The sequence below is a fragment of the Solanum verrucosum genome, unplaced genomic scaffold (assembly GCF_900185275.1).
Source record: "Solanum verrucosum unplaced genomic scaffold, falcon-dt-bn FXZP01000008.1, whole genome shotgun sequence".
Lineage (NCBI taxonomy): Eukaryota > Viridiplantae > Streptophyta > Magnoliopsida > Solanales > Solanaceae > Solanum > Solanum verrucosum.
The window spans coordinates 683,963-702,780 of record NW_026020195.1 but is presented as its reverse complement, the minus strand read 5'-3'; the positions used below and the strand labels follow the sequence as shown (position 1 = coordinate 702,780).

At 29.4% G+C, this 18,818-nt stretch overlaps 1 protein-coding gene across 1 annotated transcript; it reads right to left on the bottom strand.

Moving 5' to 3' along the window:
* Window positions 1-12,979: 12,979 nt before the first annotated feature.
* Window positions 12,980-15,775, bottom strand: LOC125829861 (piriformospora indica-insensitive protein 2). Its single transcript, XM_049509074.1, has 2 exons — window positions 14,803-15,775; window positions 12,980-14,176 (listed from the first exon to the last, which is right to left on the bottom strand). The coding sequence occupies exons 1-2, from the start codon at window positions 15,013-15,015 to the stop codon at window positions 12,986-12,988; spliced, it is 1,404 nt and encodes a 467-aa protein (XP_049365031.1). The 5' UTR covers window positions 15,016-15,775; the 3' UTR covers window positions 12,980-12,985.
* Between the last annotated feature and the right edge of the window lie 3,043 nt (window positions 15,776-18,818).

The window sequence follows — 18,818 nt, the reverse complement described above, 5'->3', positions numbered from 1 at the left end:
GAAGTCACTAATTTTGAAGGTTACTAGAAAACACATATATTGATCCAGTTGGCCACACATACCATGATGTCTTCACGTACATTCACGTTCTTCTATTTTTGACAATAAATATGCTTTGAAAACACATACATACACATATAGTTGATCACAACATCTGGAATTTGCTTTCAAAACGGTTATATCCATATACAGTTGGCCACATATATATAGAAAAAAAAAAATGATATACTATATCCGTTAGGACTAGATTTTATATGCGCGTGGATACAATATATTACGCTACGTTTTACCAAAATAAGTACTAATAAGTAATAGCGCTACTTATGAAATTTTCCCAAAATATTACTACTAGTAAAGCAATAACTTTCAGAAAGGATAAAAGGCTTGTAAGGATACTGGGCTTGCAGCCCATTAATGCTGTATGCCAACCATATAAGGCCCAAGGCTACAACCAATGTAAAGAAAGGCCCAAATGGGCCCAAAAGTGCGACAAGCATAATGTGTTCTGTGGGACTATAGTATAATGTCCTTAAGGTATCATTTGTTTATGTATGTAATTAAATTAATGTTATTTTTGTTTTTAGGAAAGAATTTACAAAAATCTCACTAGTTTATGAGTTAATTGCTTAGTTACACTCTAATTGATAATATTATACTAAATTTTACCAGATTAGGCATCCAGTTACATGTATCTCGGGATACATAAGACAAATAGTGTTATTTACTCTCTATATATATTAAGCTAAGTCAGCCCTATTTCTTGAGTGCTTATCTTTCTTTTGCTAGTATTTGTGTTTGAGTTGAGTATGACATTTCCTCTTTTAATTAAGAAGAAGGATTATCAAATTAACTAGAGTATGATCTTTCTAGTTTTGCTAGTATTTGTGTTTGAGTTGAGTGTGACATTTCCTGTTTTAAGAAGAAGGATCATCAAATATATATATATATATATGATCTTTAATGCTTGTGTTAACCCTATTAGTTTTCTAAGCTAAGTGTTTGAAAATAGTCAAACCCTATTGGTTTAAAGAAGATACTTTAATAAAGGTCAAAAACCCTAATTAAAATGAAGGTCAAAAAGTTCACAAACCCTAATTAGTACTACTTGAATCCTTTTAGGTTTCCAAGTTATTTTATTAATATAAAGGTCAAAAAGTTGAAACAAGAGTAACCCTAATTATAATGAAGGTCAAAAACCCTAATTAGTACTTGAATCCTTTTAGGTTTATCTGTATCGATCTACCAAGTTATAAATAGATTAACCCTAAACAACATAGCAGGATTAAATCATACTTATGGCAATGGCAACTCACAATATTCCAGAGGGAATACTTATGGAGATTCTCACTAAACTTCTTGTTAAGTCTCTTTTTCGTTTCAAATGTGTTTCAAAATCTTGGAATACTTTATGTGTGAGCCTTACTTTAAGAAGAAGCATCACAATCATGCCAAAAATCGACGTGATTCCCAAAAATTGCTTATTGGGGGTCCTCTCTGGCTAAAAGGGATTTTAATTTCTATTCCACTTGTTTATCCCAAAATCATCGACTAGTTGTTAATGATATACATAAAGTATTTTGGCCGACATATACATAAAGTATTTTGGCCAACTATTTTTGAACGAACCAGTAGTTCTAAAGTCTATTGTTGTTGCGATGCCTTGTTTCTCATCGGGATTTGGACTGGACCTGGACCTTCTCGGGGCAAGCCTTCAATGTTATTGCTATGGAACCACACCACGTCAGAATCAATACAATTTCCCCTTTAGAATTGCTAGAACGACGTTCTACTTATGGATTGGGATATGACTCAACTAGCGATGATTATATAGTCCTTAGGGTTGACAACGAGGGCGATACACAAGATGAAATTCTCACACTAAAAAGTGGTTCTTCGAGAAAAATTTATTTGTGAGGTTTGGGAATGATGCTACCATATTGCATGGTGAGGAATATTTGTCCTTAGAACTCCATGAGTTCTTTAAATATTTTAGATGATACATATAGGAGAATATCCTTACCAAAAAATGTGAATTTATTCCCTAAACAACCTAAATGGGACGTGACTATTGAAATGGGTGTATTTATATTGGCAAATATGCTTTGTGTTTTCAATTATACCCATGTATAGTTTTTTTGATGGTAAAGTGCTACTTCGATATCAATACCAACCGAGATGATATTGATAGAAAAGTTCTTGTAACAAACGTTATTTATACAACATGTGAGGATCGAATATGGTCTTTTGATTCTGATGATATTGATCCACGTTCATTTTTTATGGATGGTTTTGTTTATACGGAAAGTTTGATCGAAAGAAATTAAAGAGATTGATGCACATCGGATTTGTAAAGAAATTAAAGAGATTGATGCACATCAAATTTGTAAAGAAATTAAAGAGTTTGATGCAAATTTCGCCTACCATTATTTATTTAGTTTCGGCTACTAGAACTTTAATTATTTTGTCAAGAATTCTTTTATATTCTGCCCTCTCGTCTTATTATTTTTCACTACTTTCATATTGACTTCTACCCTTGTTAATAAAATATAGCATTGTTAACATTATTTGGTTTGTGATTGCAGGCAACTAAGGAAGACTTTACCCTCTATATATACTACTTTCTAGGGGCTAAGTATAAATAATATTTACTTTACAAGTTTCTATATATTTACACTTTAGCCTATATTCTAAAAAAATTCTACAAATTTTGGGAAATTTTAAAGCATTCATGAAAATATCTAGGGAGTTCTAAAGTATTCTATTAACCTCTCCACAACTCTAGATTCTTTCTCCCCTATTCCGATGCAAAATTTGACTGACAAAGTGACGGGACATGACATTAGCCTCAAATCACTACTTGAAGAGGGAAAATGTCGTGTGATACAAATGATATTGAAATATCATGGTAACGGAAGTCAAGTAGACAGGGAATGGTGAAAGCATGAAGATCATTCACCATTTAGATATGTATATGCATGTTCAGATATAACCTATATATAATCTCTTTCATGTTATGAATTTTATCAGATTTTGATGCGTCCACCTATATTTAGATACATGTATGACAAAAGTTATGTATAATTTATTTTAGTTACACTGTATTTCCCTCCCATTTTGCTTGTCACTCTCCTATGTAACAGGTATATGTGCTATAATGGATGATTTTATCGGTGTGTTTGGAAATAGAAATTCTTAATTCCATAACGTTTTTTCTTACACATTGACTTTCTCAAAATTACAAGTAATTTACAAACAATTTTTTTTTCAAGAAAATTAAATTACATGTTTATCTTTTTTCAGGTTGAAGTGAGCACATAATTTGTGGACAAATTCCTAGATTTAAGGTTGACATTTTCCATCAACATGCTCTTTAAATATTTGCCGACACGCGTGATTCAATAATTTTATTTATATTCTTAACAAGAAAAAATATATATATATCATAAACTATATTTCAAGCAAATATCTGTAAATTCAAGGAATATTTGACCAATTATGTGGAAAACATGAAAAAACCAAATCCTGTAAAAGCATGTGGTAGGTTTTCACATTGGGGGATTAATTAAAAAATTCATAAACTATATTTCAAACAAATATTTGTATTTTGGTTTCTCACATCGATTTAATAAGGAGCTAATGTACTCTGGTTTGTATAGTTTTACGTTCTTTCATTTCAATTGTTAGTTTTTGGGGTGTGGTTATTCGTGTATGTTGTGTCGAAGACAAAAGATGCAAAATATGGACCATGTGATTCACATTTTTCCGTCAAACTTTGAATATGTATAAGTATACACTTAAACAATCATAAAGTTGAATAAATAGACAGATTTATCCTACAACGCGTGCATGCATCTAAATTCATTGTACAACGACATTCATGTATTGAGTGACCTTAAGAAAGTTAGAACTAAACTAAGTAAGCTAATTAATCTTACTAAATATTGATATTCCATATTATTTTAGTAACATGGTATATAGGTACCTTTTCTTTTTCCATTTTCTTGAACCACTTAATTAGCAAGAAGTCTTTTCTACTTTCCAATTGTTTGGTGTTATTAAGTCTTTTAATTTTCTTTATGAGAAAAACATCACTATGTAATTGTGGGCAATTCTTGATTAATAGGAGAATATTGTTAATGTAATTTGTCATAATTCGAACAATAGTATCATAAGATGTTGATATTTACAAACTACTCAGAAATATATTTAAAGTTTTATATAATATTTGAATAAGATGTTGATATTTACAGACTTTTCAAAAATATATTTAAAGTTTTATAGAATATTTGAATAAGATGTTGATATTTACAAACTTCTCAGAAATATATTTAAAGTATCATTTTGAACAAATTCCCAAACATAAGGGACCGATAATTTTATCATTTTTTGCATTACTAAAAAAATTACTATAATATGTTTAGTCGCTAATTCCACATATATTTTGATTGAATCAGCGAGTAAAGAAAAAATAGGATTGTTTTCACACGGAGAGACTAGGAGGCTTCCAAGTATTTTAATGACAAACTATTTTCCACCATCCGCTTTCCTAGTGAACTGGTTCGATAGAAAAATCATGTTTTATATAACACAATTTTCTCATTAATTTATGGCGGAAAAATATGTTATTTCTAATAGTGTGACATGCCTATTCAGTCACCTTTAACTTTTAATCACAAATAAAAAACGACAAATCAACCAAAGATTTTCCTTCTCTTAAAAGGGTGAATGAATCATTTTTCCGATTTTTCGATCATTTTGTTTTAAGACGCTAACGCCTTTGAACTTGGCCAACAAAATTAAAAGTTCCCACTAATAAAATGTGTATATATAAAAATAGTTCTAAAAAAGTTAGGAATTTGGAAAGTAGAAAAATCTTGCAAGTAAAGAAGAGACAGCCAAAAGATTGATTTTTAGTAGTCAGAGTCAATACCTAATTGCCTTTATCTCAAGCCAAGCATGACCACAAACTAAGGCAGTTTTTATGACTTGTTACATAAATTATTCTTTAGTTTCAATTTATGTGATGTAATTTAATTTGATATAAAATTTAAGAAAAAAAATGTTTGAAACGTGTGACAAATCAAACTATATGTCATATAAATTGAGATGGAAAGAGTAGTTTTTTTGGTTGCTTTTTTCATGTCTCTTTCATCAAAAAGAAAAATGATGAACCATATTATATAAGACCTTTTACACTCAACGATGACATGAAAAAGTCAACACGCACACAATAGTACTCTAAATCAAGAAGATTAAGTGAATCTCCCATCATCGATGAGACGAATTCAGAATTTGAAGTATAACATGGATTCCTACGGCTTGCTATCTTAAGTTTATATACAGTAATAACTTAGTTCGCAATCAAATATATATATATTGTAAATTTCTTAAAAGATATACATAATTCAAACAAAAGCTATTGAATTCACATAAACCAGTATTATGTAGATCGATCTTCATTTGCCTATTGGGAAAGATGGTTCAATCAAAGGGCTAGCTATGATTGAACATAATCAAACCCCACAACCAAATACAAAAGAAAAATAAACTTCCACATCATGCTCCATGAATCACCATTCTTTATAGTAACATATTATATATATATATATATATATATCAATAAATCAATGTTTATATACATTTCAAACCAAAAAATCACAAACCAAACAACCTATACTAATGTAAAAAGAAAAAAAAAAACTATCCTTTGCAAAACCCTTTTTGATCAATATTTGAAAAGAAAAAAGTATACCAATATATAAATTTCTTTCAATTTTGAGGTGTAGAGTCTTCAATAGCATTATGTCTCTTTGATGGAGCAGAAGGAGGAATTGGAATCCCTTTTGGTAACATAGTATATAACAAATTATCAACTTTGTATGCATTTTCTTTTTTGTATACCTTCATATGTTGTGATGAAAATATTCTTGATTTTTCTTGATTTTCCTCCATAATCACCATTCTCCCAAATCTTGATGCTTCAACAATATTATGATCATAACTAACAAGTAGAGAAATAACAAGTATCAAACAAATTAATTTGCTTGATAAATAAAGGGTTTTTGAAGAAGAAAAAGAGAAAGCCATTGATGAAAGGATTATATTTTCTTGAATTTTCTAAAGGGATTCTTGAAATTGATTTTTATAATTTTGAGTATATGTTAGTAGGTTTATTTATATATGCATGGGGAAATGAGAGAGTTTGAATTTTGTAAAATGTTGAGAAAGAGGGAGTAGGGTGGGGTGGGGTATTAAGTGATATACACGGCAATTGACTAAAATTAAATTATTTCTTAAATAAAATGTCAACTGGTAAATTTAAAAAATAAAAAAAGATTTGAAAGTGCCGGCATAGAAAATTTTCTTTCTTTTATGTTTTTATAAATAAAATGGGCCGGAAATTACTCACATTTGATATTTATAGTGATAATACATGATGTATATATGTTTTGGTATAAAATTTATTTATTGCTTAATCGTAATTAACTAATATATATCGTCACCTAAAGGGGAGGATCTAAATGCCTTTAGGTATTGATTACGATTTGGCTAGCCTAGAGTATCGATTCTGAATTCATTAACTTGAGATCGCGATGTAAAAAATAAACTTTAAAATTTGAATTCATTAATCGTGGTAAAATGATATAATTTGATGTAAACATCGAGTGAGTATAGGTAGATTAGTTATATCTCTTGTTTGAATATTGTTTTTTTCACTTCTTTTTCAAGTCAATGAAATTAGGGATTTTCTCATGAGTTTCCCTTACGTTAGAAATTTGTCTGTGTGTGGTTTGGTTTGAAAAAATAGAGGAATTCAGAATTTGCAAGCATTAATTAGTAGTTATTTATATTATTTATATATATGATGCCACATGGTGTACTTAGAATTTGTCAAATATTAGAAAATTACACATTGAATTCTTGTCCATTAAGTAAAAAAAAAAAAAAAAGGTTTTGAACTAACATGGAGAATACTATGTTTAATTGTGTTAGGTGCACTTGATGTTGAAATATATACATTGGGGTCTGCAAAATTTAATATTCCAATTTGGATATTAGTTTGTTAACAAAAATTCTAAGTTAGTTACAGAAAATAAAAAATTAACATTGTAAAATCACCAACATTCATTACAGTGGGATGGTTTGTATCGCTCCGACACTCCCTCAATCTTTAATTAGATTTTATATTTGAGTTTTTCGAAATGGAAAAACCTTTGTTGGTAGCACTGTTCTCAGAAATAGACTTTGCAATAAGAAAATATGAATTTAGTCGGTTTCTAATGCATATATCAAATATCGAATGAAAAATCAAACTAACAATCATTTTAGTCGGACCCTGCTACTAATATCGGACAACAATTATAAATAATAATTTTTAAAAACATGAGTCTCTCCTTTGGCGTTCAGTACTTATTTTATAGTCCGATTAATTTGTTTTTTTACCGAAAAGTCTCACCTTGGACGTGAGGTAAAGCATCTCCTTTTAAAAGTAACTCCATATATCGAGATCAAACCTAAGACCTCTCGTTAAGAATTAAAAGTAATTACCGGCTGAAACTTATGCTTGTTATTATCAACACTTTATTTTTGATACCTAATGTGATCAATTATTAATGGCCTAATCAAGATAATTACTTGTTTCCTCATACACATCACCAATAATTTTTCCACTTATATTGTGTATCTTTTGCGTGGGAAACTACACTAAGAAAACCAATTAGTGTTCCATTTCTTTAATTACTTTTTCAAACATTACGTCAATGATTGACATTTGTATTTCGAACGTAATCTTTATATTATTCACCAACATTTTTTAATTAATAAAATATGTTCAACTCTCTCAACTCAGATGATGCCATACGATATTGAAAAATAAAAATAGACCAAGTCCTCAATAGAGTATCAATACAAAACTCTATAATAACAAAATAATTTAATAAATTAATCAAAAAGGTCTTTATTAAGTAAAAAATATTGTGATCTGTATAGAAAAAAAAAACTTCTATTTAGTAGAAAAGTTGAAATTTGGAAAGAAAAAAAAAAGGAAAAAAATAATTTAAATAATGTGTCACGTCATGAATTTGATAAGTAGGTTTGTGGGGCCATGATAGGTGTTAAGAAGTCAAAAGTCAACGATTTTGTTTAAAATCTGGACCGTTAATTAAGAGTTGAACGGAATTAGACCGACATTGGATAATGATGTTTAATAAAATAGTAAACTTTGGACTATAATAAAAACCTATTTTGGTCTTTCTTGATTATGATTTATGAGAAATTTCATATCCAGTAGTACTGAACGATGTGGTCGGATGATCGGAATTTTTACACACGTTTAATTAGAGATCTTAAATTCCTTTTTTTTGGTAAAAGAAGGAAATAAGTACCCTTTAGTGGATAATGGCGAAGATAAGATTCTCATCCATGAAATTTTAACATTTACTATATACCATAAACATTTTTGTAACAATCATTCTTTCTACAACAACATTTCATTATAACGGATAAGTTCTTTTTAGAATAAACTTTCATGTTATTTTAGATAATATGTTCTCTATAACAACATTTTGCTATAACAATCAAAAGTAACTGAACAAACGATAATGTTTGAAAGAGATTGGATTAAATACATAAATAGATATTTAGATTATCGAGATTCATTGATTCGAATGAGCTCTTCGACCCTTCTTGATTCACCTTGTTAGTAACCTTAAATGAGATAGAACTTGGAATTTGTGGTCTATAGATATCATATCGTTAAACTCAAAAGAAAAAAATTATATCTGATAAATCTTTTTAATTCAGTAATTGAATGAAGATATTGCTTGACAATTTAATTTAGATGCTTAATTATTTCTCTTGGTCATATACAAAAGTTCATCAAGCTCTACCAACCCAAGAAAAAAAAAAAAAAAAAAAAACTTAGTCAATTATTTCATCCATACATGATGAAATACGTGTATATCATTTATACTTATTTTTTCTTCATTTTATACTTACTTTTATGTTTTCAAATTCTTATAATGTCAATTTAGTTTTTAAAAAATCGATGAAGTGATATCAGATGAAGTTGTTTATTTTAAGATGCCTAAGTTAACTTTTCGAATTCAGTTAGATCCAACATTTATTTTAACTCAACTCATTTTAAATCGTTTAAATTTAATTGAACATCATTATCCCTGACCAATAGAAGAGGAAAATCCATTCACATGGACTTAGACTTAGACTTTAGAAAACAAAAAAAGAAGGTAAAATTGAAAAGGATTAATTAGAAGAATTCAAAGAGGTTGATGGTGGTCCCTTAAGACCAACCATATAGTTGCTTCCTAATTTTGGACAATTCTTCAATATAATGATCATAAGTCAATTACTTAATTAACCACTCCACTAAATATTTTAATTAATTAAGAATAAAAATGAGTTAGACTTCTAAACTACTACTTAATTAACACCTTTGTTTGTCAAAGTTTTCATTAAAAAATATTTCGATCGCAAAGTAGATTAGAAGGCGTTAAAAATAAAGAAATCGTTGGAATTATATTATCATTTTTTACCAAGTCTTAATATAAATGCAATAATTATTTTTGGTCGTAGGAATTCTTACCCCAAACCAAAATTTGAATGTATCAACGGAGCAATTCAATGGTAATCATAATATTAGTCGGACCATAGTATATATTTATGGTCAATTCAAACTAGACAGACTCAAAAATATCTTGGCACGTCGTGCTAGTGTATTTTTCGAAAACACTTATAAATTTGGTGTGAATTATTAATTTCATTTTTAAACTATTGACAGTCTTAAAAACACCATTTTACTTGGTTAACTGGACATAAATGCATCCCCGATCTTGCAATATCAGTGAATACACTCCTAAATTCTGACCAAATTTAGGGGTGTTTTCAACACTTCTATCGATTTTTTATTAAGAGTTTCATGCTCCTATAAGAGTTTGAGACCATTTGCTATATCATGTGGCAGATCGAGGGTGTATCTAAGTTTAGTTAGTCAAGTGGATGGATATTTTTAAAACTATCAATAGTGTTCAGGAATAAAACTAATAATTTACGTTAAGTTTAAATTAAAAGTGTTTTCAATACTTTTGAGACATTGAAGCTCCATTTCATCCGTTTTTGTTTCAAATTATTTCCTTTGAATGAAATTATATTATATCTTACACAATAAAACACACATATTAAGCATTAAATGTTCATAGTCAAACTCAAACACAATTAAAACATTCAAAGTAGGGTGTGAAATGTAGCTTCAAATTAGGGGTGGAAAAATCAGCATATGAAATCATGGTTCGTCTAATTTGTTTAAGTTTGAATTAGCCAATGACCTACTTATTTTACTAGCTTCGCTCCATTTGATCCACTTAATTCAATATATTTTTTTATATATAAAAATAGGGTTGACATACAAGAAATTTTATTTACAAATTTTTTAAAAATCTTTTTTTTTTATTTGATCTGTTATATATTGTATAATATAAGAAAATAAGTATTATTGGGTACTCAAACAAATTATAAGAAAACAAACAAGGAATTTAAAATTTAGTAAAAATTGGACGAATTAAGTTATAGCCAAATTTTAAATCCTTTTAGCTCATATAACTTTTGGACGGATTAATATCTCCTCTTATTTATTAAATTCAATCGGTTTTCATATGATCAAATTCAATTCACTTAGCTTATTTGATATCCCTACTTAATATATATATACACATTTCTAGCTGAATATCAATATTTAACTATACATAAAGTTTAATGAAGAAAGAAAAAAAATATGTACTTGCAATATAAACCAAGACATACATATTAATATGACTACATTCATCTCATAATATGCAAAATATACCATTTGAAATTAAATAATTTCTAAATAAGAAAATATGATATATAGTATATATATTTTTAAAGTGACCTAATAAAAAGGAAAGTACCACACAAATTGAATTAGAGAGAGTAATAATCATCACGAGTCGTGATTGAATAGATAATTAAATCTCGTTATCTTTAGCTAGAAACATCAAATTCGGAAGTCTAACACATAAAAATAATATAGAAAAAATAATAATCATCACGGGTACGTCATAAAAAATATCAAACTCAAATAATGAAAATGAAAAAGACCTGAACGCTTATTTCTTTAATGAAATTTATATGATACAAATTCAAATCAATCGAAATCCGAAATATATACAATCAAACACTAAACAAACTATAGAACAAGATAAGCCTGGATCAAAGAAGCAGTGTGGTAGCTAAGCTGACACATCTTTAAATTCATCTAATCTTGAAAAAAGTGTACATTATATAGATATAGTCCTTCCCTTTCATCATCATCATCTAGTTAGGACCACAATTCAAAAAAATTGTACCATATATGCAGCATGCATTATATTATATAGTGTGTGTGTGTGTAGACTGTTGAAAATCTACTCAATATAAACAAGAATGATTTGTATTTGCTAAACACCAACAAAATAGTACTGCCACATCTAACTTATAATATAGCATCTTCTAGCTACTAGTATTTAAGGTTCGAAAATCTATTGACCTGATTAATTCAGATTCATATTGTGTAGCCAGATAAAATTATTGTTGTTACAAGTTGAAGTAGTGAGTTTTGAATTTTGAATGTGAAAATTGAGTATGAAATAGGTAGATGTTGTTGGAAAAACTTGAAAATATCGGCAGGAATGAAGATTAGTATTCAAACTTTTTTTTTGATATAAATTTTTCCAGATCGTCTGGGGTGTTATAAATCAGGAAGAAAGTTATAAGAAGACTTGACCTTAGCTTCCGATTATAACGCAAAGATAGACAACTTTATCCTTCAAAAATGAAGGGAGGTGAAGCTAGAAAAAATAGACATTCCACCAGCCAACAAAATCGTGTTTGAAGTTTGAACTTGACAAATCAAACTTTAAATACAATTAGAGAATAAGTGGAAACATTATTGATCGTGTTTCAATAGGGTAGGTAAGAAAAAAAGATGCCAAAAACTGAAGTTAAATTTTTTGACTCAATTCATTTATGTGGCAGAAAAGTGTACATAATTTATTTATTTTGGAGCTTTATGACATTCTGCTTTGGTAACTAATGTAAAAAGTAAAAAACTATATAGTTCCTAGAGTAAGAAAAATGAACAGTTACTAGTTACCTTGGTCCGTTATGTTTTATTTACCGTACCAATAAAAACTATTTTTGGAAACCTCGATAATAATTTGAGATGGAGAGAGTATAAATTTAGAGATAAGTAAGAAATAAAGGAAGACTAAATATTTAGAAGCAATTGGAAATATATAATTTTTCACATCTTTTATAATATTAGTTGAATTCATTTCAACACTATATAATAATAGAGGTGTAAGAGTGGAAAATACTTACATGTATCAGGTAGTTATATCAAATTAATTCAATTTACTACGGTTAAGATGCAAATACATATTATGCATTTATCAGTTTGGTGACAATACTGAGCTAATTGACCTCCACCTTGAGCAAAATCATATAACACTCATTATAACGACATTTCACTATAACAATCTCATTACATAACATGCATTTTTTAAATTTTCGTGTATCGTTAATAATCAAATAATCAAACCAATTCAAAACCAAAATCAATAACAACCAAATTGATAAATGTATATTATATATGATTTGGTTTGGTTTCAATAATTTAACAATCAATTAAATTGATTTGATTCGGTTTTGACCAATAACCAACCCGTGAGCACCCTTAATCACGACATATAATTTGAGACGGAGGAAATATACCTCTATTGTTCTTCACTTATTGAAAAATCCATCACAATTCAATGAAATTTCTTCCAAAGTCCAACAAGGGTAAAATATGTACATTCATTCATTCATATGTTAAAAGACAAACCAAAATGTGTGGTACATTTCAAGTAAAACAACAACAAAATATCAAAAAAAAAGAAAAGGTAAATCACTATTGTCAAATTCCTTCTTTTCATTTCAACAATAGTAGAATAACCATAAATAGTTCAACTACAAAACATCTCCAAATCCCACAATCATTCAAATATCCCATTGAAGATTGAAAATCCACAAAACTTGAGTTCATCTCAACATCAATAACAAACTTGAGTTCTTGTTGACATTGTTTTACCCCAAATGGAACATCACTTGACACCAAACCAAAAGTGTAACATAAATTTTGATTCCCCCATGCCCCAAATCTCCTTCCCATTTTCCTATAAAACCATTGAGAGAATTGAAGTTCACCTGTCAGATTGTTACCATATAGGTAAATAGCACTTACATTAGGCAAATTTTCAAGATTTTTTGGGATTTTACCAATGAGTTTATTGTCATTAAGTCCCAAAAATCTTAACTTTTTTAACTCTACTATAGACTTAGGTATCTCACCTGTCAAATTCATGTTTGACAAATCCAAAGTTGTTAACTTTATCATGTTATACCAATCAAGAACATCCAAGAATCCACCCATTGGGTTGTTTGACAAGACTAACTCCTCCAAACATGTCATTTCTTGAATTGACTTGGGTAATCCACTTGATAACTTGTTGTTACTAAGGTCTAAAAGTGTTAAATTCTTCATTTGTGAGATCTCTTGTGGGATTTTGCCTTGTAAGTTGTTGCAACTCAAATCAAGTTTCAAAAGTGAGATCAACCCTCCAAATAATGATTTAGGCAAGACACCAGATAGTTTGTTTCTGCTTAAATCACATATCAAAAGTTGAGTGAACCTTCCAAAAGTATCCGGGATTTCGCCGTTGAGTTTGTTTCCAGCAAGAACTAGTCTTTTCAAGTTCACTAAATTCCCAAGACTTTGTGGCATTTCACCAGAGAGTCCATTTTCTACCAGTACTAAAGATTGGAGCTTTATGAGTCTACCAAATGTACTTGGGATTTGGCCAATGAGACCGGGATTTGATCGAAACTCGAGTGACTCCAAACTACTAGCAAGAAACTCCCACCTCTCTGTTGGGATTGAAGTTGGATGATGGCGAGGCAACACGAAACAATTGAAAAATGTGAGAGATTTTAGGTGCTTTAATGTGAATAGATTGGAGCTGAATTCCACATTTGGTGCACAACTTAGAGAATTATCATGTATAGGTCCAATGTTTAAGTCAGTAACATACCAAAAACCATCAAACAGGTCACAAGATACACCCTGGACAGAGGAAATAGAAACAAAACAAATCAGAAATATGAGTATAATGCATCAACTATACTACTTTTCCGTTTCAATTTGTTCGTCTTACTTTCTACATGATATGTTTAAAGCCACAAGATTAAAGAAAACTATGGTACATTCTTTAACTACGTGTCAAGTTAAAACCAGACAAACAAATTGAAACGAACGGATTATATTTCGTATAAGCTCTGTCCTGTCCTGTATTATCATTGTGTTTTAAAACATATTCTGTCTCTGTTGGTCTGTCAAAACTGCTAAACAAAACAAGCCAAGATTGTACTGATGTTCATTATTGAAGTTTGGTTCATCAAACTTCTATGGCTAATTAGCTATCATTCCAAATATACTAAATCTGAAAGAAAAAAAAGAACTTATCAATTTCTTTGATTATCTGTCATAGTATAAAATCTCCACTCAAAGCTTTCAAACAATCTATATACAATGAGAAGTCATATCTTGTCATGTATACCACAAAATATTAAAAAGGACAATTAGAACCATATGCACAAAAAAGTTAGTTTTTTTTTATTTATTTTTTTACCTTTTACTAAACAGAATCCATAAAGCAGAAAAGTAACTAAAAAGTGAAAAAATTGTGTTACCTGTATAGGAGTCCAACCACAAGGATCTGGATAAAGATCTGAACCATTCCACCATTTACCAACAAAGCCTTGAATGGTTGAGTAAAGAGAATTTATCTCATTTTTCTCCATTTGAGCTCCCATGTTTTCAGTATCACCATTGCACCAAACACCAAAATGGAGGAGAAAGAAGATAACTAACACACACAATCTTGAATTCTTGAAACCCTTCATCACTTTTTGTAGACAAAAAAGTTTCTTGAAAATGAGTTGACAAATTCTTGGAAGTTTAGAACTTTGTCACATAGACAAACTAGTTAGAATTCTTGAAGACCCCTATCTTAGCTAAATTTTCTTGAAAATGAGTACACAAAGTGCTCAAAGATAACAACTTTATCACACAATGAGTTCACAAAGTGTTAAAAGAAAACAACTTTGTCACACAAACAAGTTCTTGAAGACCCCCATCACTCTTTTGAAGCTAAAATTTCTTGAAAATGAGTACACAAAGTGATCAAAGATAACAACTTTATCACATAAACAAACTAAAATCTTGAAAATGAGTTAACAAAGTGTACAAATAAAACAACTTTATCACACAAACAAGTTCTTGAAGACCCCCATCACCCTTTCAAACCCAAAAAAATGCTTGAAAATGAGTTGAGTTGACAAAATCTTGAAAGTAATAAACTTTGTCAACTATGCAAGAAAAGTGTTTAAAGCCAAACTAGAACTTAAAACATTGAAGAAACTCCAAGAGGGGTATCTTAAAATGCTTTCATTTCATAAATATAAAAAAAAATGTACTTTTTTGTTTTATTGGGGCTGTGGTGGAAAATGGTAAAAGTATCCAATCAAACAGGGAAATGGAGGGAACAAAGAAGTAAAGAAGGAAGGTGCTTGTTAAAAATGTTTATAGAAAGCTAAGGTAGAAAAAGAGAAGAGTAGAGTGGCAGAAAGCCAGAAGGGAAACACAGAGGACATAACACAAGTCTAGGATCTTTGCACCTAAAAAAAGCCTATTATTGCACACTTCTCAATGCTCCACATTAAAAGCAATTAAGGGAATCTCAACTAAAACAGTTGTGATTTTTTAAAGTTTTCATAAAACAAAAATTTATGATTGAATATATGTGGTGAGATTCAAAAATTGACACAAATTTACGCTTAGACACTTTAATTAAGTCATAAGTCATTAGCATCGCATAAAAACATTTCTCATAGAGTAGTTGTTCCTTCAATGTACTCTACGGATAAAGGAATACATAAAGTTGAACATAGCAGAATAAAAAATTGTAAGATTTCATTGAATTGTACCTTTTTATTGACTTAGCAATTTGCGTGATTTTCAGGGCTTAATTAAGGTGTTTTAGTGAAAAATTCGTATCGATTCCAACTGTGTCATATTTGAACTTTTGAAGTGTGGCATTAGTAACTAGTAGTACGACTGTACTAGTGAAGAATGTTGAAAGTAATGGTTAAAATATAAAGGAGTAAACGTATGGAAAGATCTAAAGAATGTAGAGAATATAATTAACTGATAATAATGTGCTCTTTAATTCTGACTTAAACTTTAAAATGAGATGGTCACACACTTCAACATAATATCAAAACAGACAGAGTTTCTGAGATGAATCACACAATCATGCATATCAAAAAGAATTTTTACGTGTTTGGCCCGTGAAAGAGAATCAGGCTTGAATGTGAGGGGCGTGTTGAGAATATAATTAACTAATAAAAGTGTATTCTCTCTAACAACATAAACATTTTGATAAGATGATCATATACTTCAACGAAGAATTCAACATGTAATTCAGTGTAATTCTATAAGTGATGTCTTAGGAGGGTAAACATACACAGTCTTATCCTTATTGATTGACTCTCGACAACCTTCTTCTCTTGTCAAGCTTGAAATTCGAACACATAAAATTTAAATTATAAATCCGCCTCTGAATTTACCTAACATAGTAAGTAGGTAGGATTTCACTCTTTTTTTCACCTTTCTTGATTTTGTTGGAGGTTAGGGGGACCATGATGTTAGGGAAGGTGCATGTAAATGCATGAAAGACAAAAGTAGTTTTTGTCTTTGGGTGAATGCCTTTGTGTTGTTGGATTTACATTTTTAACAGATTGAAAAGACAATACATAATTCAATAATCTTTAGAAAGTGCTTCATTACTTTTTTTTGGAACTTGATCTTGCTTTGACATAGCTTTAGATTTAGTAAAAATATATTCCAAAATATTCAGACTAATTTAATATTTTACATTACTTTCCCAAGTCTAAAAAATTTAATTTTATTTAACTCAAAAATACAGTTAAAATTTGACTTATTAAATTTGACATCTTTTTTGTTACTAATCTCTTAGTCATAGTTTGTGTGACATTTTCTTTAAAAGTGAAGTATTGAAAACGCTCAAGAATTTGACGTAAATTATTAATTTCGTCTTCGAACTATTGATAGCTTTAAAAACACTCTCTACTTGACAAACTAAACTTTGATACACCACCAATCTGCTACATAAATAGCAAGTGTTCTCAAACTCTTGTACGTAGAAGCATGTGACCATTAATAAAAAGCCGTGAAAAGTGTTGAAAACACTTTTAAACTAGGTGAGAATTTAAGGTGTATTTCACTCATGTTGCAAAATCGAGGGTGTATTTAATTCAGTTAGTCAAGTAATGGGTGTTTTAAAGCAATCAATACTTCGGAAATGAAACTAATAATTCGCATCAAGTTTAAGAGTGATTTTTCTTAATGTTTTTTTTAAAAATGATACACTCTAAATAATTTTAAAGTTTTTATTTACTCGTAAGGGGATAACTATAATCAAACCAATATTTATTACCGTTTTACAAATACTAATGATTTTTACATTTCCACTTATTTTTTTCGTGTATAAAACTTGGTATATATTTAAAGTTGATGCAATGATTGCAATAAAGTCCTTTTTATGACCTATGAGTATTCATTTTCCCTCCTTAAATGAAAGTAGGGCAAGACGATAAATAATGATCTTCAATTATTCAAGAAAATAGATGTACCAATCTGGCTTGTGGTGATCGGTGCGGTAGCTAAGATCCATCTATCCTTAATTAAGGATTTTAAATTCAAATTTTCAAAATAAAAAAAATCTTATTGAAAGTATCAATCTCAAAAATGAATTATACAATGAATAAATATGAATTTAGTCGAAGACTCAATACATACACTTGTCATCATATGAAAAAAAATATGAAGATAAATATATGAATATAAATTCATTTCATTATATTACTAGCATTATGTAAGAGTAGGGAAGTAGTATGAACATAGAGTCCTTATAATTTTGCCTACATGGGCCCAGTACTATTTACAGTATAGTCCCCAATAATTTTCTTGTTTTCAATTTTTTTCTCTTAATCTTTTGAAAAGTGATTAACACTTTTTACTTTGAGCATGGACTGTAGAAACGACACTAATTATAGTGATTAAAGACCTAGAAACCCAAATATTTTCTTTAACATAGATCTTTCTTTTACTTGTAATTTGAAAAAAAATAAAAATCGTTAAAATTGAAAAATTACTTCACCAAAAACACAACTGATCCATCAAATTCTAATTTAGAAGAATAAAACAAAAAATAAGAAAAAGAAGTTCATACTCAGAAGATCAAAAACATGTGAGGCGATCTCATAATTTCTATCGTTCCTTCAGAAGATCGAACGGGATCTAGAATGATAGGTAACTATTGAAAGGGAAGCAACTAAAGCTGGTGTAATAATATTTAGCTAAAAATTCAATTCTTATCTACTGACCATACATCATCTAGTCAAATCCTAATGACAATAATCACAATACTTTAGAAATTATTATCTAGAAGGGGGGGGGGGGGGATATAACTACTATTAATTAGATATTACAAACTTGATTTTTATGTTTTTTAGGGGTTATTATGTCTTTATAGATGAAGGGTGATATATTAATGTAGGAAAGGAACTTGTATGGTTAGGACCACAAATATTGTGAAGAGGGACAGGCTAATGGCTATACAAAG

What these genes read in the sequence shown, in the direction of transcription:
- LOC125829861 (XM_049509074.1), bottom strand. Translation starts at nt 15,015, where the DNA reads ATGAAGGGTTTCAAGAATTCAAGATTGTGTGTGTTAGTTATCTTCTTT. An exon ending in GTGGTTGGACTCCTATACAG is followed by an intron (nt 14,177 to 14,802) that starts GTAACACAATTT and finishes TCCTCTGTCCAG; the next exon opens with GGTGTATCTTGTGACCTGTT.